The 26336-nt window shown below is 39.4% G+C and overlaps 1 protein-coding gene and 1 long non-coding RNA gene across 2 annotated transcripts; one reads left to right on the forward strand and one right to left on the reverse strand.

Moving 5' to 3' along the window:
* The first annotated feature begins 2431 nt into the window (after positions 1-2431).
* LOC115670442 (uncharacterized) lies at positions 2432-3177 on the forward strand. The gene is made up of 2 exons (XR_004004502.2): positions 2432-2605; positions 2756-3177. It is a non-coding gene; the product is annotated as an uncharacterized LOC115670442 (long non-coding RNA).
* Positions 3178-5111: 1934 nt separating this feature from the next.
* Positions 5112-6521, reverse strand: LOC115670151 (cytosolic sulfotransferase 15-like). The gene has a single exon (XM_030591349.2). The coding sequence runs from the start codon at positions 6450-6452 to the stop codon at positions 5442-5444; it is 1011 nt and encodes a 336-aa protein (XP_030447209.1). The 5' UTR covers positions 6453-6521; the 3' UTR covers positions 5112-5441.
* Between the last annotated feature and the right edge of the window lie 19815 nt (positions 6522-26336).

A 26336-nucleotide genomic window follows, 5' to 3' on the forward strand; every position in this document is an offset into this window, starting at 1 on the left:
CCATTTTACTTAAACATATTTTACAAGCTCTTTTCTATGGGCCGTTCCATGTATAAACCATATCACAAGCGAAGGCCGAGGTTAATCCTAGCTCCTCTAGGTCAACCTCCATCTCGACAGGTACACCAAAGCGAACCTGGGGCGTGGAGCTCATCCTGAAAACATGGAAAACAACGGGAGTGAGTTGAAAACTCAATGAGTAAATTCACTAATACTCGTACCGGATGATGCCTCGCCGTCGTACTAACGTATACAAATATTTTCCCCGCCTTATGTCGATGGCAAATCAATAGCAAAGACTTTGACCTTGCTCTTGCTATGTTAACATGAAAGCTCACTTTTACCCGGTCACATAAAAATGTACAAGAAAATTTATACGTGAAGCCTCGTAATCAATCGGCGTGCAAAAATACCATAAAATATTCACTCATGAATTCATTTATCCATCAGGCATCGCCGTCTCTATACGTGGGTGATGAGTCCTCCGGAATCCTTCGAGCATCCGGAAACCTTCGGCTTATCAATAAACACATATACCGGCACACATATAAGATTCATTTATCATCATCCTGGCTCAACCAGGGCATCCCGGCTCAACCGAGACATCCAGCTTCATGTTAGGTATCCTGGCTCAACCGAGGCATCCCGGGGCTAGCACACCTGAGGCATTCGGGCTCAACCAAGACATCCTAACTCAACTAGGGCAGCCTGGCGCTAGTTACCGAGGCATCCGAGCTCAACCCAGGCATCCTAGCTCAACTAGGGCATCCCGGCTCAACTGAGTCATTGCCGCCAACGTTATGTGACGACGGTCTTCTTCTTTCGTTTAGTGATCACACATCATAGGTCGCACAAGCCGGTGCCCTAGTTGTACGTACTCATGAAAAGCTCACAAGATCATAATTCAACAAGTATGGTTAAGAACATCAACATATCACATAAACTACCGCATCCAAGCGTCATGCAACCATGCACAAGAACAAAATCGTTTCAAGCAACAACAACTTTCCAAGCCATATTCCAACCACGAAACACACCGCCTTATCCAAGTACTAGGGAATTCACTCACATGCCGTGTTCCAACTACGTAACACACCGCCCTATTCAAGTATTAGGGAATCCACTCGCTTGCAGGTACAAGAAAACGTCTACGGGGTTCGAACGGGGAAACGGCAGTCGGCAGCGGCGAACAGGTGAGAGAGAGGGAGAGAGGTGATTGGTGTGAGGGTGAGGGAGAGAGAGGGAAGCGTGAAAATGAGAGATGAGAGAGGAAGAGGAGGTGGTGTGTGGAAACTAAGGGGGATCAAGCCTATTTATAGGCAAATCACTAACTTGTTCACCAAGTTTAATAGTCAAAACTTGCTCCCCAAGTTCTTGACTCTCTAGAATCCTCCTTCATTTAATACCCAAGAAATGGTCATCATTGGGTTTAGATTTTAGTCACATGTTTCTACCCCAAAACTTGCTTTCCAAGTTTTTGACCATCATGAAACTTCTTATGCAAGCCTTTAATTGAGGCCACACATCTCTCAACTTGGTCTCCAAGTTTCTACCTTAGGGTCATTAGGCTCTAATTCTTAGGGACACATAAGCCTATGTATTAATTTCCAAGAGGACACATAAGCCTCTAATAACGGTCTCTCCAATAATTGTTTTTGTCTTGGTCTTCATTCTTGTCCTCTAAGCTCTCTTGGGCGTGAGACTCCCTCTAGAACATGCAAGATCACTCAATTAATGAAGATCTTATAAGATAAGAATCTTCTAATGATTAGCCCTCAATTAATGGTTCAATGTTGACTTGGTCAATTCGGCTTCTTGCTCCCCAAGCTTGGCCGAGTAGGGCTTGTTCTTGTCCATCAATGGCACTTAAGGACAACCGGTTTATGGCATTTAAGCATAACCTCCGAAATTCCAACGTTCTCATATAGAAAATGATGAATTTTTGAAATCTGGGAAAACTGGCAGTTTTTGCACTGTTCTAGAAATCAGACTTGAAAACATAGTAAATGGACTCCGAAAATTCTCAAATTTGAATATGTCATAAACAAGACTTTAACGAATATTTCCTATGAAGAACACAAAATCTGAATCTTTCTTTAAACATAACATTTAGTAGCTCAAAGATAAACTAAAAACAGTTTGCTAGAACAGAATCTTTGCTTCTCAAAGTAAGCTCTTTCCAGAATCCAAATCATCTCCAAAAATTCTCAATTTTATATATGTTATAGAGAAAGAAGTTCTCAACAACTTTTGTGAAGGAAGCTTATTAAAATTCGGCCCAGAAAAATTTGTAGAAAATAGAGAAAGTGTGCACATCACAGAAATATCCGTTCTGGGCAGTTTTACATGGTCCGAAAATTAGGCTATCCTACTACTCATATCAAGTCCAAAAATTCTGAAATTAAAGTATGTAAAAATTCAAGATGTTGGTTACGGCGTCACTATTACTAGCATGAGAAGAAATGAAAAACTACCAAGATATTGGAACTGAGAAACAGAGCAAAAGTTCTTCCGACTTCAGCATAGATGTTTAAAGTGAGAAAGAATGCATGTGTTCATAATGAAAAAATGTGACATCCCAATTTTTGCTGGACATCAGATTTAGGTTAGTGTTTGAGGTACCATGCAAGAACTCACGGTTCTTTGGAGTTCCAGTTTTTTAATTAACCTTCTTGTCATGCCTACGCTTTTGAGGATCAATGTCCCCAGCTTACCCTCCAGTTTTATGATTAGTATCTTTTTTATCTTATTTCAGGGTCAACAAACCTTATTTGCCTATAGCAGCAGGAGATCTTTCTATTCAACATGCCTGGCTTTTGGTGATATTTTTTGCAGTGACTGGCCTGTCGATCGTTGCTTCAAACTTTGGATCATTCATTACTTCTCTTTACAGTCTGGGTCTTTTTCTTGGAACCATCTATTCTGTTCCTCCTTTTAGGATGAAGAGATTTCCTGTTGCAGCATTTCTTATTATTGCCACGGTATATTTTCTTCCTTATTTTTCTAAAAATTGAATAGTTTAAAGTCGCTTCATCTTTTTGTGCCTTGCTGAAAGATTATGGCTGTACAACCTGATGAGCTTTGCTTTGGGTAGAAACTTTCTTCGCTACTTTCTTCTTTTAGTATTTTTTGCGGACTAGCATCTTTCCTTCGGTTATATTTTTCAATTATATGGCATTGTGTCTGGTTTGTTCGTTTTCTATTTCTGAAGCGGAATCTATGGTTCTCGTGTCCTTTGATTGTTTTGAATGTATTACATGATGTTCATTAATGCGTAGCTATTGCTATGAACAAGATTTGATGGCCCAAATGGTGTATAATTTGCGACGAATATTTAGCGACGAATTTTGCGATCAATACAGTTCGTGGCTAATTTGTGACGAATTTTGCGATGAATACAGTTCGTGGCTAATTTGCGACGAATAAAAGTCGTGGCTAATTTGCGACGAATAAAGTTCGTGGCTAATTTGCGACGAATTTTGTGACGGATAAAGTTCGTGGCTAATTTGCGACGAATTTTGCGATGAATTATTTGCGACGAATAAAGTTCGTGGCTAATTTGCGACAAATTATTTTCGACGAATTTTGCGACAAATTTTTTTCCGTCGCAAAATTTTGCGACGCCGAATTAGCGACGGAATTTTTTCAGTTGCTAATTTTGTCGCAAATTCGATTAGCGACGGATTTTGCCAAATTTTTCGTCGCAAAATTCGTCGCTAATCCCTTGTTTTTTTGTAGTGATGGGGGTTCGAAGTGAGCAAGGGTGTGTTGGAGATGCCAAAGCGGGAACGGTTAACGACGGAGAACACTAAGGCCTTTAGCCAGGTGGTCCCTGATTTGGGCTGAGAGGCCAGGACAATGTCCTTGTGTTTGGCTTGGAAGTGCCGCTGAAACGCGATCACGTTGGGAAGCAGGTAGGTTGGGCACCAGAAGTCTTGGTAGAGGGACTGGAAAGGACGAACCACGCCTTTCCTTTGGGGCAGTGAAGCATTTAGTTCGTCAATGGCCTCCCGGTCATGTTCTTCACTGCCTACTATGGCGGACTGCGAAGAAAATTGCTGGTGTGCCATTGATGTTTGAGTAAGAATCGAAACAAGCAGATGATTGCGAAGCACTAATCTTTTTGCAGCTAGTGGGTGTTAGCTTTTCATTTTTTGGTCACTGCTTTATACAGTTGAAGAGGGACCACAGACCCCAAATTATTCCCGGCTCAATTATTGCACGATATGAGGTGAAACACGTTTGTCGGCTTAGGCGACGTCCAAGAGCACCACAGAACAGAAATTTGTTCTGCGTATGGTAAATTTGAATAACCGATAGTGAATTTGAAATATTTTTTATAGGTAAAAATTGATTGATAACTTATTGATCCAGTCAATTGTCTGTGAGTTAACAAAGAAATAATAATTTTAACTTGCTTAAATCCATTATTAGATTACCAATTGTTTTTGAATTTTCCAAGTAGACTATTTTTTTCGCTACTAGAACACGAATTGCTTACGTACTTTACTCGTAATGTCGGTTAACGGTTATAACTTACTAACTAAATAATTATTTTAATACTATAAATTCCTAGTCAATTATTAATATTGTTTGAGATTTGACGAGTAACAACGTGTATTTATAACATACTAACGAAATAATCTATTTACCATGTTTGTAAATTATCAAAAAAAGTTTGCAATTCAATAAAAGTGTCGGTAAGTTATCAAGAAATTACAAAAAAATTAGGTGATCGATATTACCAATAGTTTTTTTACACAAACATTTTCAAATATTTACCAGCATGGAAAAAAGAATCCTATTCTTTTTAAATAGATCAGTAGAACCTTCCTTGCTCATATAATGGGATTCTTGTTTGTCAAATATTCGCAGTTTTTCGTTGGTCGATGTTGTGATTTTGGGACACAAGACATAGAGATCAGTAGTTTCAATATTAAGATTGCAGATCAAAAAAGTTTTAATTGAACAAAAGAATGCGATTGATCAGCATCCCATATTTGTCTGGTCTTTAGCCCAGAGAAAGTCAGGGTTTCTTTAGTTCAATTGGGAATGATTCTTTTTCTTTCTCTACACTAACCAAATAATGAGGAGAAGCACGACATGAGAAGTTGACTGGGAAAACCATTCGATTTAGCTTTCATTTATTTCTACTATGTTATACATAGAGAAAGAAGGGGTCGAAAGCAACCAACATGTTCAACATGTGTTGAACTGCAACCCAAAAGGGCTCATCTTCTCTTGCATGATGCTACTGAGGCGATCCACCATAGGAGGAGTGAGATGGTTAAACCAATCACCCAACTCGCCTTTCCTAATAAACTTCTCTTCTCAACCTTGAGTTCTCTACACTACACCAAAAAGGAGGATTGCAGATCCTTCCATTATTAATTTCGTTTATTTCTAATGACACACATCGAGAAAGTGAAATTAATTAACACTCAACGTGTTTTGAACTCCAATCCAAAGGGGCTCATCTTCTCTTGCATGATGCTATTGAGGCGATCCACCATGGAAGGAGTGAGATGCTTAACCCAATCACCCACCTCGCCTTTCCTGAAAAAGCTTCTGTTCACAAACTTCATATTCATAACTGGTATTTTGCCGGCTTTGTTGACCTCCAGGTCCTTGAGGGTCTTTAAGCTACACATTTTGACTATCTCTTCAATCATACCTCCCTCCTCTTCCTCCTCAGTGAAGGGAAGCCCCACAAACTCGGCCACCTTCTTCAGCTGCCCTACAATATCTTCCTTCAAGTCCTCATACTTGAGGAACAACACCTTGTGTGGCCTCTCCAAGCTCTCCTTCCAATAGCCCATAATTTGATCCCAAAAGGGCCCGAACGATATTTTCCCTTGGCAATAGATCTCGAAATGTTCTTCCAAGGACCACTCCGGCTGGTCATTCGACTGTGCAGTCTCGAGGTAGAAGTGCCAAGATGAAACCATAGCGTCTAATGGGTTCCGGCAAATGTAAATGATCCGGCAGTCTGACTGCTTGACGCACTCTGGCAAGGATGGGTAAGGGATGTGCGTTGCGAAGAGCCTCGGCTCTGCCAGGCTGTCAAGGTTGGGCCTCGGGTTGCTTCCGTACAGCTGGTGCTCGAAGCCAGGGACGAGGTCATGGGGGTTCGAAGTGAGCAAGGGCGTGTTGGAGATGCCGAAGCGGGAACGGTTAACGACGGAGAACACTAAGGCCTTTAGCCAGGTGGTCCCTGATTTGGGCTGAGAGGCCAGGACAATGTCCTTGTGTTTGGCTTGGAAGTGCCGCTGAAACGCGATCACGTTGGGAAGCAGGTAGGTTGGGCACCAGAAGTCTTGGTAGAGGGACTGGAAAGGACGAACCACGCCTTTCCTTTGGGGCAGTGAAGCAATTAGTTCGTCAATGGCCTCCCGGTCATGTTCTTCACTGCCTACTATGGCGGACTGCGAAGAAAATTGCTGGTGTGCCATTGATGTTTGAGTAAGAATTGAAACAAGTAGATGATTGTGAAGCACTAATCTTTTTGTAGCTAGTGGGTGTTAGCTTTTCATTTTTTGGTCACTGCTTTATACAGGCGAAGAGGGACCACAGACCCCAAATTATTCCCGGCTCAATTATTGCACGATATGAGTTGAAACACGTTTGTCGGCTTAGGTGACGTCTAAGAGCACCGCAGAACAGAAATTTGTTCTGCATATGGTAAATTTGAATAACCGATAGTGAATTTGAAATATTTTTTATAGGTAAAAATTGATTGATAACTTATTGATCCAGTCAATTGTCTGTGAGTTAACAAAGAAATAATAATTTTAACTTGCTTAAATCCATTATTAGATTACCAATTGTTTTTGAATTTTCCAAGCAGACTGTTTTTTCTCTACAAGAGCACGAATTGCTTACTTACTTTACTCGTAATGTCGGTTAACGGTTATAACTTACGAACTAAATAATTATTTTAATACTATAAATTCCTAGTCAATTATTAACATTGTTTGAGATTTGATGAGTAACAACGTGTATTTATAACTTACTAACGAAATAATCCATTTACCAAGTTGAAATACCCCTGTAGATTACAACAACTGTTCTTTTTAACAAGTGGGCATGTACTTCTGCTAGTAGATTACTAGTTGCATAATACTCTTCTAGCAGTGTCCGTTAATGGTGGAGTTTTGCCGCATCTTCTTTCACACGTTTCAGTTGTGTTTTGAGAGCTCTCGCTTTAACTTTCATGGAACAATTTTTTCTTTGACATTGCTCCCTAGAAATTTTTTTAACGCAATCTTTGGTGATTGAGTGATTTTTGTATCAACCCAACTAATAAATCCACATCTTGGTCCAAATTTACACCTTCAACACCTATGATATCTTTTTCCCTGATCCCCTTGTGGTTTGTAGAGGAGATCTTAGGCCACAAAATCAAAACATGGATGTATCATTGTCGATTGGAGTGACCATTGTGCATGATTGCCACAACTTAGTTGATTTTTTCATGGATCTCGATGTCGCCAGACTGGAATTGGGGCTTCTGCGGGGTCCGCGTTTTATACATCACTTGTCAAAAAGCTAATCAGTGGCTAGGCCAGGACGATTGTACAGTCAGTCGGCACTGAACTTTCATTTCTTAGACTTGCATAAAACGTGGGCACGTTCAACTGGTGGGTCCTTATCAAAAAGCGACCATACCCATACATTAGAGCAAAGTGAGCCACTGATATATGAGTGCCCATCAAGTGATAGCCACAAGGCGTCCAAATGATATTTTTAGTCCCATATATTCGGATTGTTTGCCTTAATTAGCAAATTAGTAAGCCAGATAGGAAAACTCCATTGTTGCCTGTTCTTTTGGGAGCGCTTGAATAGATTCTAGACCTGTATGATGGACACATTTGCTCAAACTTCAAGATTCATTTGATTTCCTGCTGAAGGTTAGGAGAATGCCCAAGTTTGTGCTCATTAAATTGAACTTCCACTGGTTGGTTGACACTTTAGTTATTCATACCAATCCTTCCGAATCACAGTAATGCAATTTAGTGACTTAGTCTCTCTTTCTGTCATACAAATTTAAAAAAATTATATTCCATGCTTGATGAATCATCATGTTAGAAAAATAACTTGAAGTGGGATTACCAAAAGCTGGATTATCTTTTGCTCTTGCCGTTGCTTGATCAATTAATCAATTAGTATCTAGAGTAGGCTTGACTGGTTTTGCCGCTACCGGTGCTTGTTATTGTTTGCTGGATCTTTTTGTTAAAAGCAATATAAAAGTGTTTCGTATCTCTATGGATGATATTCAAATTGTTTTACCCATGCCATTGAATGAACGAGAAAAGAGATTGTGTTCTCAAATGCTTATATCAAAAGTAAAACTGTAGTAGTTTACACTACCGGATATAGGCTACTATCATAACCAATAAAGACCCTTTCTGATTTTTTTTCGTTATCTGTGTCCTGGTTATATGCATGGAATGTCTAAGGGAAAAGTTTCAAATCGGGGACAGATAAGTTGGATCGCAATGATTTTTTCTGTTTTATGGGTGCTTTCAGGTCACAAATTACCTAATGCTGGAGTTTCTAGGCTATCATGCACCAAAATAACTCATCCCTTGTGACGTAGATGTTGGAGTAAACTGATCTTTTAGGGTTCAGTGCAGAGAGAAAGACGCAAGATGCTTTCCTTATATCTAGTCATCATCTCATTTTGATACTTGTTTACTCTTTCAGCAACAGAAAATTCGAGGTATCTCAGTGCATTTTCTCATTGAATCTTTTCCACACACTATAGTATTTGTGGGGAGATCCAAGATAAAGAAAGATTGAGTTCAAATCATAAGAAACGTACTATTTATATTCTCAGTACCAATATTCAACTGAACTGGAAAATTAATATGGGAAGGAGGACTAGTATGTTTTGAACTCTAACCCAAAAGGACCCATCTTCTCTTCCATGATGCTATGTAGACGTGCTACCATGGGAGGACTGAGATTGTTAACCCAATCACCCACCTCTCCTTTCCTAAAGTAGCTTCTGTTCTCAAAGTTCGGCATGAATTTGCCAGATTTGTTCACCTCCAGGTCCTTCAACTTCCTCAAGCTACACGTTTCAGCTATTTCTTGAATCACACCTTCCTTCTCTTCCCCATAGAGAATGGACGCCCCACAAACTCGGCCACCTTCTTCACTTGTGCTATGGCATCTTCCTTCAAGTCCTCGTACTTCAAAAAGAACACCTTGTGTGGCTTCTCCAAGCTCTCTTTCTAATACCCCACCGTGTGAGCCCAAAAGGGTCCAAACCCTGTTTTTCCTTTGCAAAAGGCCTCAAAATGCTCTTCCCATTGACCTCTCCGGTTGATACTCTGACCGCACCGAAGATTGAAAAAGTCCAATGTGTAATATGTATTTACCATAAAAATCATGGGCTATGTTTAGCAACTCTGATGTACTCTTCTTTATTTAAGGAGAATGAATCTCCCCCAAGAAGCTAAGAAATATGGGGATTTCTACCTTGGATGTAGGTTTCCAAGGAATTTTTTCTTGGTCGACTAAACCACGTAAAACCTTTGTTCATCATTCATTCTCTCTATCTCTTTCATCTTCGTATTAACGCCCTATATGGTATCAGAACAAACAAAATTGACATCAAACTCATGCCTCCCTGCTGCTTCATTGGCTGTTGCACCTTGTCTTTATAATCGGATAAGTACTCTTGTTCTTGTTCGTTTTGTACAATGACTAGCATCTCTGCTACCACCGATTTGGGTCGTTTTGTCTTGAATGAAATGAGCACTCGACTCACCTCTATCATTTTTAATGGTCGCAATTATCTCTCCTAGTCTCAAGCGGTTACAATCACTCTTGGAGGTAGATCAAAGTTGGGGCATATTAACGGCTTGATTAGACCCCTTCCTATCAGTGACCCTAAATATGTTGAGTGGCAAGGTATTGACAATCTCGTTATGTCATGGATATTTAACTCAATGGATCCTTAAATCTATGAGCTTTTTGCATATTCTGAGACTGCGAAGGCCTTATGGGACTCTCTTCGAGATATGTATGGACATCAAGACAATACTTCTCGGATTTTTGAGTTGGAACGGGAGATTGCTCATACCGAGCAAGCCTCTAGTCAATCTTTTACTGAACATCTTGGCAATCTTAAACGGAAATGGAATGAACTGCGATAATATCGTCCCCTAGTTCAATCTGTCGATGTGTATACCCAACAAGAAGAACAAGATCGCATATTTCGGTTGCTTACTAGTATTCAACCTGAATATGAAGATGTTAAGAGACAGATTCTTATGAGTGCTACTCTACCATTGTTTACTAATGTCTATGCTACTATTCAATGAGAAGAAGCTCGTCGAAGGGTGATGAATACTGAACCCAAAATTAGAGGGAGAACTAGTAGAGAGTTCGACTAATGTAGCTAATATTGGCAACCAAACTGGTATTGGCACTTGTTTTAATGGCGTCAAAGGGAAAGGTCGCGGTCACAATACCAAGTTTCACTGTTCCCATCGTAGCAAAGATGGGCATACACGGGATTGTTGTTGGGACCTGCACCCTCACCTGCGACCTAGTAAAGACAAGGCTATAGATAAGATTATGGATCTTACAGTTGCCAGTCAGGTCACTATTATAGATATTCAAACATCTCTAGGAAAAATAGCCTTGCAACTCCAACAACTAATGTCCTCCAGCAGTGTCTCAGCCGAGTTCTGACTCGGTCCTCAACTTGTCTTCAGGATTTTGTCACGTATCAGTCATTTACGGCCTATCCCATATAGGCTTATGTTTGTTATGATTACATATCTACAGAGTTTTGTTCTTTCTTATCAGCTTTAGATACAAACATTGAGCCTGCAAACTTTCTCGAGGCACAACAAACAGCTCTGCGGAGAAAGGCCATGGATGAGGAACTCCAAGCTCTTGACAAAAATCAAACTTGCATATTATTCCACCACCTATTGGAAAACATTCTTTAGGCTGTCGATGGATTTATAAGATCAAGTTCAAAAGCGACAGTTCAATTGAAAGGCACAAAGCTAGATTGGTGGCTAAGGGATACACCTAAACATACGGAATAGACTACAAAGAAACATTTGCTCCTGTAGTAAAGATGAATACTGTCAGAGTTCTCATGTCAGTTGTTAGCAATTGTGGTTGGTCTCTGTTTGAAATAGATATTAAGAATGCATTCTTTCATGGAGAGCTTGAAGAAGGAGTGTACATAGACATCCCTCCAGGTCACCCCTTAGAAAATCAAGGTTTTGTTTGCAAACTCAAGAAAGCAATCTATGGTCTCAAACTGGCACCTCGAGCATGGTATGAAAAGTTGAGTACAACCCTTATGACGTTTGGATTTAAAATGGGTAAGTCCGACCATTCTCTATTTGTTAAGAAAAATTCCAAAGGAATTATGGTAGTATTAATCTATGTTGATGATATTGTCATTGCCGGTGATAATTTACAAGAGATTGAAATTCTAAAAAATTATATGCGTGAGAAGTTCGATATCAAGGATTTGGGTGGATCGTGACACTTCCTTCGAATTGAAGTTGCCACTTCCAGTAAAGGCTTATTTCTCTCTCAGAAAAAAATATGCATTAGATCTATTAAAGGAAACAGGAAAATTGGGGGCCAAACCTACAGAGTCTCCTATGGACTTTGGGAATAAAGTGATAAAAAATACTACTCCTCTCCAAGATTTTAGCCAGTTTAAAAGATTAGTTGGTTGGCTAATTTATCTGATTATCACTCAACTAGACATTTCATATGCCGTTAGCTTTGTGAGTCAATTTATGCATGCTTCTACCGAAGGTCACATGGAGCTTGTCGACCATATATTGAGGTATTTGAAGTCATGTCCAGGACATGGCATTCTTACGAAGAAACATGGTCACACGGAGGTTATAGGATATGCTTATGTTGATTGGGCCGGCAGTGCCATTGATAGGAGGTCCATCGCCGGTTTTTGTACTCTAAGGTAATCTCATTACTTGGAAATGCAAAAAGCAGAGTGTGGTTGCTCGTTTGAGCACCAAAGCAGAATACAGAGCTATGGCATCTGCCACATGTGAATTGGTCTAGCTTCGCTTGCTATTGAGTGACTTGGGTCTTGAAGGACCTCGTGCTCCTATGAAGCTATTTTGTGATAACCAAGCAGCAACTCACATTGCATCAAATCCGGTCTTCCATGAAAGAACAAAACACATAGAAGTCGATTGTCATTTTGTTTGAGAGAAAGTTCAAGACAAAACTATTGAGATTCCTTATGTTCGAAGCGAAGAACAACTTGTTGGTTTGTTTACCAAACGCCTTTCTAAAGGAGTATTTCAACAAATGTTGGCCAAGTTGACCTCAGAAGACATCTTCACCCCAACTTGGCGAGAGAGTATTGGCGAGATAAACTTGCCAAATCATGATAAGATTGAGTATCAAGGTCCAATGTGTAATAGTTGTATTTACGATAAAAATCATGGGCTATGTTTAGCAACTATGATATACTCTTCTTTATTTAAGGAGAATGAATCTCCCCCAAGAAGTTAAGAAATATGGGGACTTCTACTGTGGATGTCGGCTTCCAAGAAATTTTTTCTTGGTCGACTGAACCACGCAAAACCTTTGTTTATCTTTCATTCTCTTCGTCTCTTTCATCTTTGTATTAACGCGTTATACACTACGAAACCACAGTATCTAGTGGATTACGACAAATGTAAATAATTTGGCAATTTGATCGCTTCATGGATTTAGGCAAGCATAGGTAAAAAAGGTGTGTAGAGAGCATCCTTGGTTCCAGGAAGTCATTGAGATTAGGCTTGGTGTTATTTGCATACAAGGTGAATTCCAAGAAAGGGACGAGTTCATGGGGGTTTGAAGTAAGCAAGGGCGTGTTCGAGGTATTGAAGTGGCGGCTATTTACAATCGAGAACACCAGGGATTTTAGCCAAGTGGTTCCTGTTTTGGGCAGAGAGGCTAGAACAATGTCATTGTCTTTGGCTTTGAAGTGCCTCTGGAATGTGATGACATTTGGAAGGACGGTGATTGGTGTTGAGCAAAATCCCTAATAAGTTTTGACGAATGACAAAACTATCTAATACTGACCAGAATTACACTTAAGTTATTTGATGCAGGTAAATGATGAGTCATCAGATTTAGTCGATGAAAGGACTTTGTCATCAGATTCAAAATTACGCGTCAGATTCAATGAGTATTATTTTTGGCATATTTATGCAGGATAATCAAATTGATATTTTAAGATTGGTAATCACAAGATCGTTCCTCAAATACGAAGAACTACACTTATGGAAACCTTGATTTGATTGTATGGGCGATCAAATCACTCGGAGATAATGGTTTTTATTCTAACGGCTATGCATCCTATTTTGGGAAGAATCTCCAACGGGTTGATTTGGAGATCAATACTCTGAAGACTATCCAATGGATAGATTGGAAGTAGAGGAGTATAAAAGGAGTGCAAACGTCGTACAAGAAGCAAGAACCAGAATCGAGAATTCCAAAGTTTGAATAGAGCTTCGATCTTACACACTTGTGATTACTGTTTTCCACGTTGTGTTTTTAGAAAGAAAATTACTTGAGTGAAGAGTGTACTTGATAGTGTTATCTATCATCTGAGAAGCACAACTCTTGTAATCTTCTGGTGATTCAATAGTGAAATACAGCCAACGGGCTGCCAGCGTGGAGAGTGGACGTAGGCTCAATAAAGCCGAACCACTATAAAGATCTGTGTGCAGTATTCTCTATCCCTAAACTTTTATTTATTATTGCTGATATTATATTGCGTACATATCTATTAAACAAGTTCATTATAACATCGTCTTAGTCATCAGACGCAATCATCTGACAACAACTTATATACAAGTTTGTTATACAAATCCATCTGATATTAATTTTACAAGTTGTTGACCTCGACTATATTCTTTCCGCACGTTTAAATCATTCAATTTGTAAAATCACCTATTCACCCCCTCTAGGTGATAGCACTAGCCGTAACAATTGGTATCAGAGCCTAGTGCTCATTCTTCCTTGAAGTGTTATTTTACTTCTGAGCTAACGATTCTTGATGGCTAGTAATGCTGTGTCAGGTCACAACAACAGGCCGCCTTACTTCAATGGAACTGAATATAGTGTCTGGGAAAACAAGATGAAGACATTCATCTTGGGAATAGACCAAGACATATGGGATATCATTGAACATGGAATCATTCCAAATGAAACAAAATCCCCAGAAACTTCAAAAGGGCAAATTGAGACACCTTCTTCTGAAGGAGTTAGAGAGCAAATTAGACCTCAAGCTTTACCTCTCTTGGCTAAGGAAATTTTCAGAAGAACCTATCTGGATGCAAAGATCAGAATGGCCATATACAATGGTCTAGCAAGTGTTGAATACAAACAAATTGCAAATCTCAAAACTACCAAAGAAATTTGGGATCGTCTCAAGCTTGTCCATGAAGGAACATAAAGAGTCAAGGAGACAAATCTCAATATTCTCCTTGGACAATACGAATCCTTCACTCAGAAATCAAATGAAACAATCTCTAAGATGCAGAGCAGATTCACTGAGATAGTAAATGGGCTTGAATTCCAAAATAATCCCATTCCAGAACCTATGAAGGTGAACAAGCTACTGAGAGCTCTTTCAAAAGAATGGAACAACATTAAAGTCTCTATTCGAGAAACTCAGGGTATCAGACCACTCACGGTGGATGAACTTATCGGAACTCTTCAATCCTATGAAACTGAAAAGTTCTTAGAAATTGAAGAACCCAAAGGTAAAAAGTCCATTGCTTTAAAAACTAACATTGATTCTGATGACACAGATATAGATTCGGATGAAGATGAAGATGAAGAGTTGGCTTTAATGGTCAAGAAACTGAGAAAGATGGCAAAAAGGGTGAAGTTGAATAAGTCAAAGAAGCAATTCAAGAATTCTGAACCATCAAAAGTCAAGAAGCTAAATTTTCAGAAGAGATCCAATGCCGAAAACGAAGAAAACAAAGATGCGATAAGTTTCCACTGCAAAAAGAATGGACACATAAAGCCCAAATGTCCCCTTCTCAAGAAGAACAAAAGAAAATATGAAAAATATAAGAAGGCTTTCAAAGCTGAAACATGGAGTGATTCAGAGGATGAAGAAAGCGAACAAGAGTTTGCCAATATTTGCCTGATGGCAAAATCAGATTCAGAATCAAGTTCTGATGAAGAAGATGAGGTAACAAAGAAAAGAAAGAACAAGTGATACCTTGATAGTGGCTGTTCAAGACACATGACCGGAGATCCTCTAAAATTCATTAAGTTAGAAAGAATAAAAGGAGGAAGTGTATCCTTTGGAGGCAGCAACAAAGGAAAAATAATTGACAAAGGAACTGTCAGAATCGACAATCTCATCATCAATGAAGTCTCACTTGTGGAAGGTTTGAATTTCAATTTAATAAGCATTAGTCAATTATGTGATATTGGTTACAGAATTACTTTCCAAGAGAACAAATGCTCTGGGATAAGTAAGGATAACAAGCAAGCATTTACGGGTCGAAGACATGGAAACATCTACCTACTAGACACAAAGTCTGATGACTTGCAATGTCTCGTTTCCATAAAAGAAGAATCTGATCAGTGGCACAGGAAGCTCGGACACGTAAGTGTCAAATTAATTTCCAAAATAGCTTTCCAAGAAACTTGTCAAAGGATTGCCAGAACGAAATTTTAAAAGCATAGAATTATGTTGAGCTTGCTCCAAAGGTAAGCAGGTAAGAAGTTCATTCAAATCAATAAATTATGTAAGCACTAACCGAGCCTTGCAGTTGCTTCATATGGACATTTTCAGACCTACTCAAACTCTAAGTCTTGGAGGTAAGAAATACTGTTTAGTTATTGTAGACGATTATTCAAGATATACTTGGGTATTCTTTTTGGCTCATAAAAGTGAAACATTTGAATATTTCTCAAAATTTGCCAAAAAGGTACAGAATGAAAAGGGTTATACTATATCGAGCATTAAATCAGATCATGGAAGAAAATTTGAAAATCAAAATTTCACTTACTTCCGTGATGAAAATGGTATTCAACATACTTTTTCTTCACCTTATACTCATGAACAAAATGGAATAGTTGAAAGAAAGAATCGAATTTTGCAAGAAATGGCTAGAACTCTTCTATTTGAAAACAAAACTCCAGCATATTTTTGGGCTGAAGCTGTTTCAATAGCTTGTTATATTTCAAATAGAATTTTTCCAAGACAAATTCTTGAAAAGACTCCTTATGAATTGTTCAAAGGTAAAATTCCCAATGTTTCATACTTTCGAATTTTTGGATGTAAATGTTTTATTCTTAAAAATCCTAATGATCGTGTTGGTAAGTTTGATGAAAAGTCAGATGAAGGAATATTTCTTGGATACTCAACAACAAGCAAGGCCTACAGAGTATATAATAAAAATACTCAAACAGTTGAAGAATCTTTAAATGTCAAGTTTGAAGACACAATTCAGACTCCACAAGATGATTCTGACAGTGAAAATCCAGCATTTGATGAACAGGACATAGCATCTGATGAATTGATGCCAAGTGAAAATCATCAGAATCAAAGATCTGATGAAGTTCAGGAATCATCAAACCTACAAGACAATGAAGAATCAACAAATCTCCATGATGAAAACGAGGAAAAACTCAACAGAAACTGGAAACAAAAATCCAGTCATCCCAAGGATCTTATCATTGGAAATTTAGATGATCGAATCAAAACCAGAGCAAAAGCAAGAGAAGTCATAAATACAATGGCTCTTGTTTCAGAAGTTGAACCAAAGAATGTTAAAGATGCATTGAAAGATGAAAGCTGGATTGAAGCTATGCAAGAGAAACTTTTACAATTCCATATTAATCAAGTATGGGAACTTGTTCCTAGACTAAAAAATCATTCAATTATTGGAACAAAATGGGTATTTCGAAATAAACTGAATGATCAAGGAAAAGTCGTCAGAAACAAAGCAAGACTTGTGGCCAAAGGTTATTCACAAGAAGAAGGAATAGATTACGATGAAACCTATGCTCCCGTGGCTAGGTTAGAAGCAATAAGAATTTTACTGGCTTATGCTTGTTTCTGTGATTTTAAACTGTTTCAGATGGACGTAAAAAGTGCATTCTTGAATGGCTACATCAAAGAGGAGGTATATGTAGAACAACCTCCAGGTTTTGAAGATCCTCAAAAGTCTGATCAGGTATATACTCTCAAGAAAGCATTATATGGTCTCAAACAAGCACCATGTGCTTGGTACGAAAGACTAAGCAGCTTTCTGAAACAAAATGGTTTCATAAAAGGTAATGTAGACACTACCCTATTCATCAAAAGAAAAGGTAAAGATATTCTAATTGTTCAAATCTATGTAGATGATATCATTTTTGGTTCTACAAATGAAAAATTGTGTAAGAATTTCTCTAAAATGATGCAAAGTGAATTTGAAATGAGTATGGTGGGAGAATTAACTTTCTTCCTTGGATTACAAATTAAGCAAACCAATAATGGCACCTTTCTTTGTCAAGAAAAGTATGCCAAAGAAATTTCTAAAAAGTTTGGTTTATTAAATTGTAAAAAGACGGATACTCCAATGTCATATTCCATTAAATTTGATAAAGATGAAAAATGAAAACCAGTTGATAAAAAATTATATAAAAACATGATTGGTTCTCTCTTATATTTAACTGCCTCGTGACCAGATATTCTATTCAGTGTTTGTTTGTGTGCAAGATTTCAATCAGAACCAAAAGAATCTCATCTTACTGCAGTCAAAAGAATTATCAAATATGTTAGCACAAATTCTACACTTGGGTTGTGGTATTCTAAAGAATCAAACTTTACTCTTATTGGATATTCCGATGCTGACTATGCTGGATGCAAAATAGACAGGAAAATCACCTCAGGAACGTGTCAATTATTAGGACACATGCTTGTTTCATGGTATTCAAAGAAGCAACAAACTGTAGCTCTTTCAACAGCAGAAGCAGAATATGTCTCACTTGGTAGTTGATGTGCTTAAATTCTTTAGATGAAACAACAATTAAAAGACTTCAATGTTGAAGACTCAACTGTGGAGATCAAGTGTGACAACACCAGTGCCATCAATCTAACCAAGAATCCTATTCTGCATTCCAGAGCTAAGCATATTGATATTAAGCACAATTTTATCCGTGATCATGTTTTAAAAGGAGATATAATTGTTCAATTTATAGACACTAAACAACAATTAGCTGATATCTTTACAAAACCTTTAGAGAAGAAAATTTTTGAGCTTATTAGAGATAAATTAAATATCATTAACCCATTTTATTAAGATATGCAGAACAAACTCTTATTGCATCTGATGACTATTTGAGCATATAATTGAAGTGTCTGATTTTGGCGCGCAACTCATCTTATAAAAGGTATGTATATCTCATATATTTTAAATATAGTAATTGTTTGAATATCTCATATATTAGTTGTCTTGATTGATATCATTTGAGGATAACAATTCCAAAATTTTTGGAATATGATTTCCGAAATTTCCATAACTGTCAATTGACAGTTTCCAAAAAGGTTTTATAAAAAACCGATATATATAGTACTACTCGGTTTAAAACCTTTTTATCTTCTCACTCACTCTCACACTCTTTCTCCGAACATTCATTCTCTAAAACCCTAGCGATCTCCAAAACCACACTACAAGATCTCATCTTTCACTTCGGAAAGTCAAAAATATCATCAATGGCACCGAAATCGACCACCGAATCAAAGAAAGGAGTCAAAGGTTCCAGACGATCGAACAGAATCGCAGGAATGTTCACCACATTAGACAAAGAAGGAGAAGCAAAGAAAATCGATATCTCTAATTTGGGCTTAGAGCAAGAGTCTTCTACAGGTAACAAATCTCCACGTATACTTGTTCAAGAACGTGATCGTTTTGTTATGGCAAGACAACTGGTAAAAACCCTTAGAGTTCTTCGAGAAAATCGGAGTGATCAAAGTACGGTAATTGTAGTATGTAAAACCTTAGGTTTTTTGTCTGAGCGTGAAGTTATAGAGGAATATGAGAAGGGTATAAGGCTTGGAAGAACGCCTGTTGCTGAGAAAGGGATAGTTTTGAAGGAATCCTCTAATGTATAGGAAACCCCTATGACTGTCAAGAAAGGAGTTTCCCGAAAAGGAAAGAGAAAGTAGGAGAACTTTCGAATGTTGAAAGAGAAGAATTTGTTGGTGAAAAGGAACGGCAGAATTTGGAGAAAAGCATAAACATTGATAGTAGGAAGGAGAATAATGATGAAAAACTGTTTGCTGAGTTTTTGCCTACTTTTGGTATTCCTGCTGATGATAAGAAAAGTGATAGCTTGTTTAGAAACAAAACTCATCAAGTCGCTTACAACTCTCTTCTAACAAGAGGAATAATGAATAACAGAGTTGTAGACTTCAGCTTCTTTGAAAATTTCAATATCAAAATTCAGCGACTGATTGAACATCTTGATTTTCAAAGAATGTGTTCTCTCCCTCACAAAGTCTACCCAAAACTCACAGCTTACTTTTACTCAAATCTGTCATTTATTTCTCCATCTGAAATTGAGTTCTCTGTCTTTCAAAAAGATTACAAGTTGTCAGCCTTTGATCTTGCTGCCATTCTGGGAGTAAAACATACAGATTTCTCTCTTATTTTTATTACTTCAGATTTGGCATATCAATCTCTGTCTGGAGACTCTTCTTTCATCAGAGGCTCCACATCTCATATATCTCACTCTCTTTTTCCTCTAAATTCAATTGTGTTGCACAAAATCATCATCAATTGTCTTAGATCCAAAGACTCCTCCAAAACTGATGTCTCTCGCTATGAGGCCAAGTTGATTTGGGCAATTCAAACTTCCTTTCCTATTTCTTTATCACATATGGTTCTGCTTCAAATGTATATAACAGTTAAGAAGAGTAAATGTCAACTCCCTTATGGAGCTTTGATCACCGCTATCTTTGAGTATTTAAAAATTTCCATTCCAACAAAACTCAAAGGTAAACCTCTTCCAACTATGACCGTTGGAGAACTTATGATGACCAAAATGGGATACAAATTTGACAGTGAAAACTGGAAGGATAAGAGGGGCAAGGTTATTCCTGCAGAATTGATGAGTGCACAACACAAGGGCTCTATCAATATTTTTCATGATTCTGATGAGGAAGAATCAATTGAACCCTTAGTAAGAAAGAGGAAAGTGCAGTCGACAGTTTCCAGAACCGACAGACCAGCCAAAAGAACTCAAGCTGTGGCCAGTGATTCTAATGAAATGCAAATTTCTGATGACCAACCTGCTGAACAGTCTCAAGCTGATGAAAGAAGCCTTGAGGAGTCAAGGTTTATGCAATGGCTTCAAGATGCCAAGTACAAAGCCCGTGCAGACAGACATGCTGCCACTCAGCTTGAAATTCAGAGACTGCAAGAAGAAGAGGACCACTTGATGAATTCACTTAGTGATATCATCAACAAGGTAGTCATGGAAAATCAGCAAGAGAAAATGCCCACTACTGAGAAAGATGCTGAGAAAGAACCCTCTAGAAGACAGGGGGAGTTTGAACATGAAGTAGAAATGGATGAGGAGTTTCAACAAGCAAATGCTGAATATGATAATATGCAGGAGGAGTTTGAAGAAGAAAATGCTCAATATGATAACATGCAGGAGGAGTTTGAAGAAAACACTGCTCCAGATGTTGAGAACAATGACCATGATCAGAATGCAAAAGCCGCAGCTCCTTCAACAGCAACTTCTGCAGACTATGAAAACAGTCCATCTGAAGCTCCACCAAGAAGCAAAGGGAAGGAAGCAGCTTCTGTTGATGTTCAGATCACTCATACTCTTTCTGGATACAACATCTCCTCTTCCATGTCAGATCATGTAGCCATTACTGATTTAAGATGGAGACAAGCTACAATTCAAAATGAAGTTCGAGAACTTCCAAATGAATTCAAAGAGGGAATTCAAGAAATCAAGGACTTGATGGCAGCCAGATTCAACAATTGAAAGGCTCAAGTTAGAACTGATATACAAATTGCAGGTATTAACACTGCAGGCCAGATTCATCAGCTCTCCTCACACATTGAGCAATGCTTAAATCAAATCTCTAGTTTCCATCTTGTCCAAGTACCTTTCCTTTCTGCACCATTTGTGTAACAGCCCGAATTTCGATGTAATCCCAAGATCAATAATATTGACAATATTTCGCAGTTCATTTTAGTAAGTCTCGCCCAGAGCTGATCACTCTCGGGATACTAACCAATGGGGTATGGCTAACTAGGAAACGGTACGTGGACCAGGGATTCGACAGTGAACGGGACACCGATCTCGAGATACGATGAGTGAATATTTTGGGCCAACGTGGGCCGATCTTAGGAAAGGTGATGGATTTGGTTTGGCCAAGGCCAACGATGTACAATCGGATCGCAGGTGATTCTGCAAGACCGAAAGTGCACGTGGCCAACCAGTCATGAACCTGAACCGAACGATCGTAACCTTTGGAACTAATGATAATTTCTCATTCTCTCAATGATCGGGACCGTCGTAATTCGAATAACCCTAGGTCAATACGCGTATGTCCTAAACAGCCGCCCGTTAGCCAGAGACCCTGAAATTGAAACTCGAGCGAGTTTTGATCACGAAATTGGGCCCGGATTTCGATGTTGATTTTCGAAGGCTTAAGAGACTATTTTTGGGAATCTGATGTCATATTACGCTGGCTACACACGTTTGGAGTTAGTACGAGTAAAAATTGGAATTTCGGTCCGGGGGTGAAAAATTACGGTTTTGCCCCTGGGCTATTTTCGGGTCCGAATTTTTGGAAAAATTTTGGGGTAATTAAATATGGATTATCAGCTGCATTATTGGACCTAAAGACCATATTGCCCATCAATTATTTAGCTAGAACGAACGTCGGCCGTTGGATTAGGGGTATTTTGGTCAAAACCGTCGGATTTGCGACACGTGTCGCCCCTAGGCTGCCATGTTTGACCAGATAAGACTCTCTCTCTCTCCTCTCACCCTCACTCACGGCCAGAACACCCCCAGCAGCCCCCACCGGCTCTTTCTCCTCCATTTTCTCTCTTTTTCCTCTCTTGTTTGGCTCGTCGGAGCTCGTCGCCGGCCACCGGAGCACCGCCGCCGACCACCGTGCCCCGTAGTGGACCACCTCGCCCCTCGGCCTCGGCCTTGCCCCCGCCGACCCTTTCTCTCTCCCTTTCTCTCTCTTTCTCCCTCTTTTTCTCTTTCCCGTCCGGCAAAAAGAGCCGCCGGAGCTTCGCCGGAGCTCGGATCGCTGTTCCGTCACCACCCAGCCGTCCAGCCTCGCCGTATGACGCCGGCTGTACCTGTCCGTACGGAATTTACTGTTCATTGCGCCCCCCGTATGGTCACTGTTCACACCATCCGTACACCGTCGCTGGGAATTCTGCCGCCGGTTTTACTGTTCACCAGTGATTGGCCGCCGTTCCCCGTCGTCGTGACCTTGGATTAGGTGAGTAAAATTCCTAAACCCGGATTAGGACTGATAGTGCGTTTTTCTGGACTGGTTTAGGTATTATCGGTGTATAATTCGGACTGGATTGAGGACTGATTAGTGGAAATAAAATCCGAGGAATTTAGTGGGATTATTATGGCAATTATTGGGCCCGGATTGAGGAAATAGCGACTGTCCATGTTTTTTAGGAATGTACCGGATTATAATGGATAGCAAGAATTATTAGCTGAATGGCCGGGATTACCTAGAATGATTGGCTATTGATTGATTGGTGATCAATTGTGTTTAATTGCGAAATGCTATATTGCGTGCTTGTGTGGCTGAATCGTGCGGAGTGTGATTGGCCAATTGATGGCTTGAATTGTGTATTTGAAATTTGGCCGCACGGTATTAATAGGCCAAGTAAGCACGTGGCTTGTGAATTAGGCAATGTGGAATGACTTTGATTGAACTGTGTGCTTGTGCCTATGTTATGTGGATGCTCATGTTGCATTTCATGGCACGCATTATGAATGCCGAGAATGAGGCTTGTGAGGAAATTGTGTGAGACTGCGTGCCTGTCATGAGCATGTGATCACCTAAAATAACCTGATGCGTGTTACGCGGGGTTCAGATAATAATGGGTTGTGTGATCACCTAAGGGCCTTCGGGTCGTGACCTTCGGGTCGATGCCGTCCTCATGCACTTTGAAGCAGGACGATGCCCGGTACGTCCGGAAGGCGACCATCCTCATGCATTTTGAAGCAGGCTCTGGTTCGCAAGGAGAACAGTGTTGCGTCTCATACACTTTGAAGCAGGCTAGAGACACTGGGCCAGATCGGTTGCTGCGCCTCATGCACTTTGAAGCAGGCTAGACGCACCGGGCCGTGAAAAATTAATTACTCGAGTCGTAATAATAATGAATTGGGCAAGTGTGCCAGCGTGGGCCAGTGGGCCGGAGAAATGCGCATGACATGTCGACGACATTTGCATGCATGAACATGCATAGACTGGCATACGAAGGTGTGAGAATCAGTGCATGAGCATGTGATTGGCATACGGGTGATCATGCGTGCCACGTATGTGCCGTGATTATTATATGTTGATCCGTCTAACCTGCAGGGTCTGAGAATGGTTTGATTATTGTCGTGTTGTGATTATAAATATTTGTTTTCGGTCAGGAGATTGCATGCTAGCCTAGCCTAGGTTTAGGGGTTGAACTCACTGAGATTCGTCTCACGGTTGTGTAAACCGAAACATTTCAGACCCCCAACCGTAGAATGCCGAGGTCACCACCTCTTTCTGGGATACCGTATCGCATTCAGCGGTCGTTGAGCATGCACCCCTGTGGAGACGGAGCAGCAGATATGGAGTCAAAGGAGCAGTTGGATGAATCCTCGGAATCCTCAGATCCTGACTGGGATCCCTAAAAGCACCCTAGCCACTTACCCCTTTTGACCCAGTGGCTGTTGACCGTTTGTACTGCTCGCCTTTGTTGTTTGATGGGTATTGTAAAAAGGTTTTCTATAGTAATGTAAGTATGTACCTATTTTCTGCTGTGATCGTGTTTATTGCTTGGCTATCCTTGGCTCGTATTTTATAATTGTCAGGGATGTTTATTTAATTGTTTCCGCTTGTGCTTGTTTTCTGTTGGGCGTTGGGTCGGCGACGTTTCCTGGGACGTCGCACTGCAATCGACCAAGGTAGGGATGTTAGCGCTTCGTAGGGTACGGGGCGTGACAATTTGCAACTTCATCATCTGAACCTGCTGGACCCTCAGCTCCTCCAGAAAATCAGCAAAATTGATCTCATTCATTTCCAACTTATCACTTCTAAACTTCCTGTTGATCTTACTTAGGCGTTTGACTTTATGAGAACTTTGCAATGTTTGATTTTTGGTGATGTTTCAATACTTTATGTGAACTCCAAATGTTTAAATACTGATCTCTTCTTACATTAATCATGATGTTTATCCTTTCTGCTGATGTCAAAAAGGGGAAGAAGTATTATAAAGAATGGATGTGATTGTATGTGAATGCAGGATAAGAATATGAACTGCTGGGAGTGGCAGTGCAGTTGCAGAATATGAACTGCTCAGTGACATAATATGAATTGCTTAACAATATTTGATTATGCTTCGAAAGTTATATCTGAATAGACTATATTCTAATTATTTATATCACATATAGATAGTTTTGTCATCATAAAAAAGGGGGAGATTGTTGAGCAAAATCCCTAATAAGTTTTGACGAATGACAAAACTATTTAATACTGACCAGAATTACACTTAAGTTATTTGATGCAGGTAAATACTGAGTCATCAGACTTAGTCGATGAAAGGACTTTGTCATCAGATTCAAAATTACTCGTCAGATTCAATGAGTATTATTTTTGGCATGTTTATGCAGGATAATCAAATTGATATTTTAAGATTGGTAATCACAAGATCGTTTCTCAAATACGAAGAACTACACTTATGGAAACCTTGATTTGATTGTATGGGCGATCAAATTACTCGGAGATAATGGTTTTTATTCTAACGGCTATGCATCCTATTTTGGGAAGAATCTCCAACGGGTTGATTTGGAGATCAATACTCTGAAGACTGTCCAACTGATAGATTGGAAGTAGAGGAGTAAAAAAGGAGTGCAAACGTCGTACAAGTAACAAGACCCAGAATTGAGAATTCCAAAGTTTGAATAGAGCTCCGATCTTACACACTTGTGATTACTGTTTTCCACGCTGTGCTTTTAGAAAGAAAATTACTTGAGTGAAGAGTGTACTTGATAGTGTTATCTATCATTTGAGAAGCACAACTCTTGTAATCTTCTGGTGATTTAATAGTGAAATACAGCCAACGGGCTGCCAGCGTGGAGAGTGGACGTAGGCTCAATAAAGCCGAACTACTATAAAGATCTGTGTGCAGTATTCTCTATCCCTAAACTTTTATTTATTATTGCTGATATTTTACTGCATACATATTTGTTAAACAAGTTCGTTAGAACATCGTCTTAGTCATCAGACGCAATCATCTGACAACAACTTATATACAAGTTTGTTATACGAATCCATATGATATTAATTTTACAAGTTGCTGACCTCGACTATATTCTTTCCGCACGTTTAAATCATTCAATTTGTAAAATCACCTATTCACCCCCCCTCTAGGTGATAGCACTAGCCGTAACAATTGGGAACCAGAAGTTTTGGTAAAGACTCATATTAGGAGCCAGGAACCCCGTCTCTTTGGGAAGTGAAGCAATTAGTTCATCTATTTCCTCCTGATGGTATTCCGTGATGGTACTATGGAGGGTCGACAGAGAAAGAATATAGAAAATTGAAACACCAACTGTTGGTCACTGAGCGTAGGCTATCGCTCTTCCCTCCTTTAAACATACAAATGTGTTTTTGTCCTCTTTATCGTGATATGCAGAACTATATAGAAATATACAGAAATTAAAGAACCTTCTCCCATTCCCTAGGCGGTTCCAGCACGAAAAAGCGAGGGATGAGTCGAGTAGTCGATTGCTAGACTATTAGTTGAGTAGGTGATTGATTAGGTTGGATTTGAGTTGACTTCTGCTTCTTTTCTTTTTGTTTTTTTCCGGTTAGAAAGTGGCTTATCATTCATTTCCACGCAAAGATGAGTTGGTGCTTAATGCATCAGAAATTAAAGAAACTAACCACGTGACAAGGCATTCCACTTTCCAAATCTTTATAACAGAAGATTTCCTTATCGTGGGCCTCCAAGCAGATCTTGAATCTAATAAATTGTGGGCACCTTCCACAATCGGTCCATATCAACGCTGTCCCTATGGGAAAAATGTCAGAAAAGTCCTAA

Source organism: Syzygium oleosum, unplaced genomic scaffold (genome assembly GCF_021117445.2).
Source record: "Syzygium oleosum isolate NSW1041296 unplaced genomic scaffold, Sole_v2.1 Sole_v2.19, whole genome shotgun sequence".
Taxonomy (NCBI): domain Eukaryota; kingdom Viridiplantae; phylum Streptophyta; class Magnoliopsida; order Myrtales; family Myrtaceae; genus Syzygium; species Syzygium oleosum.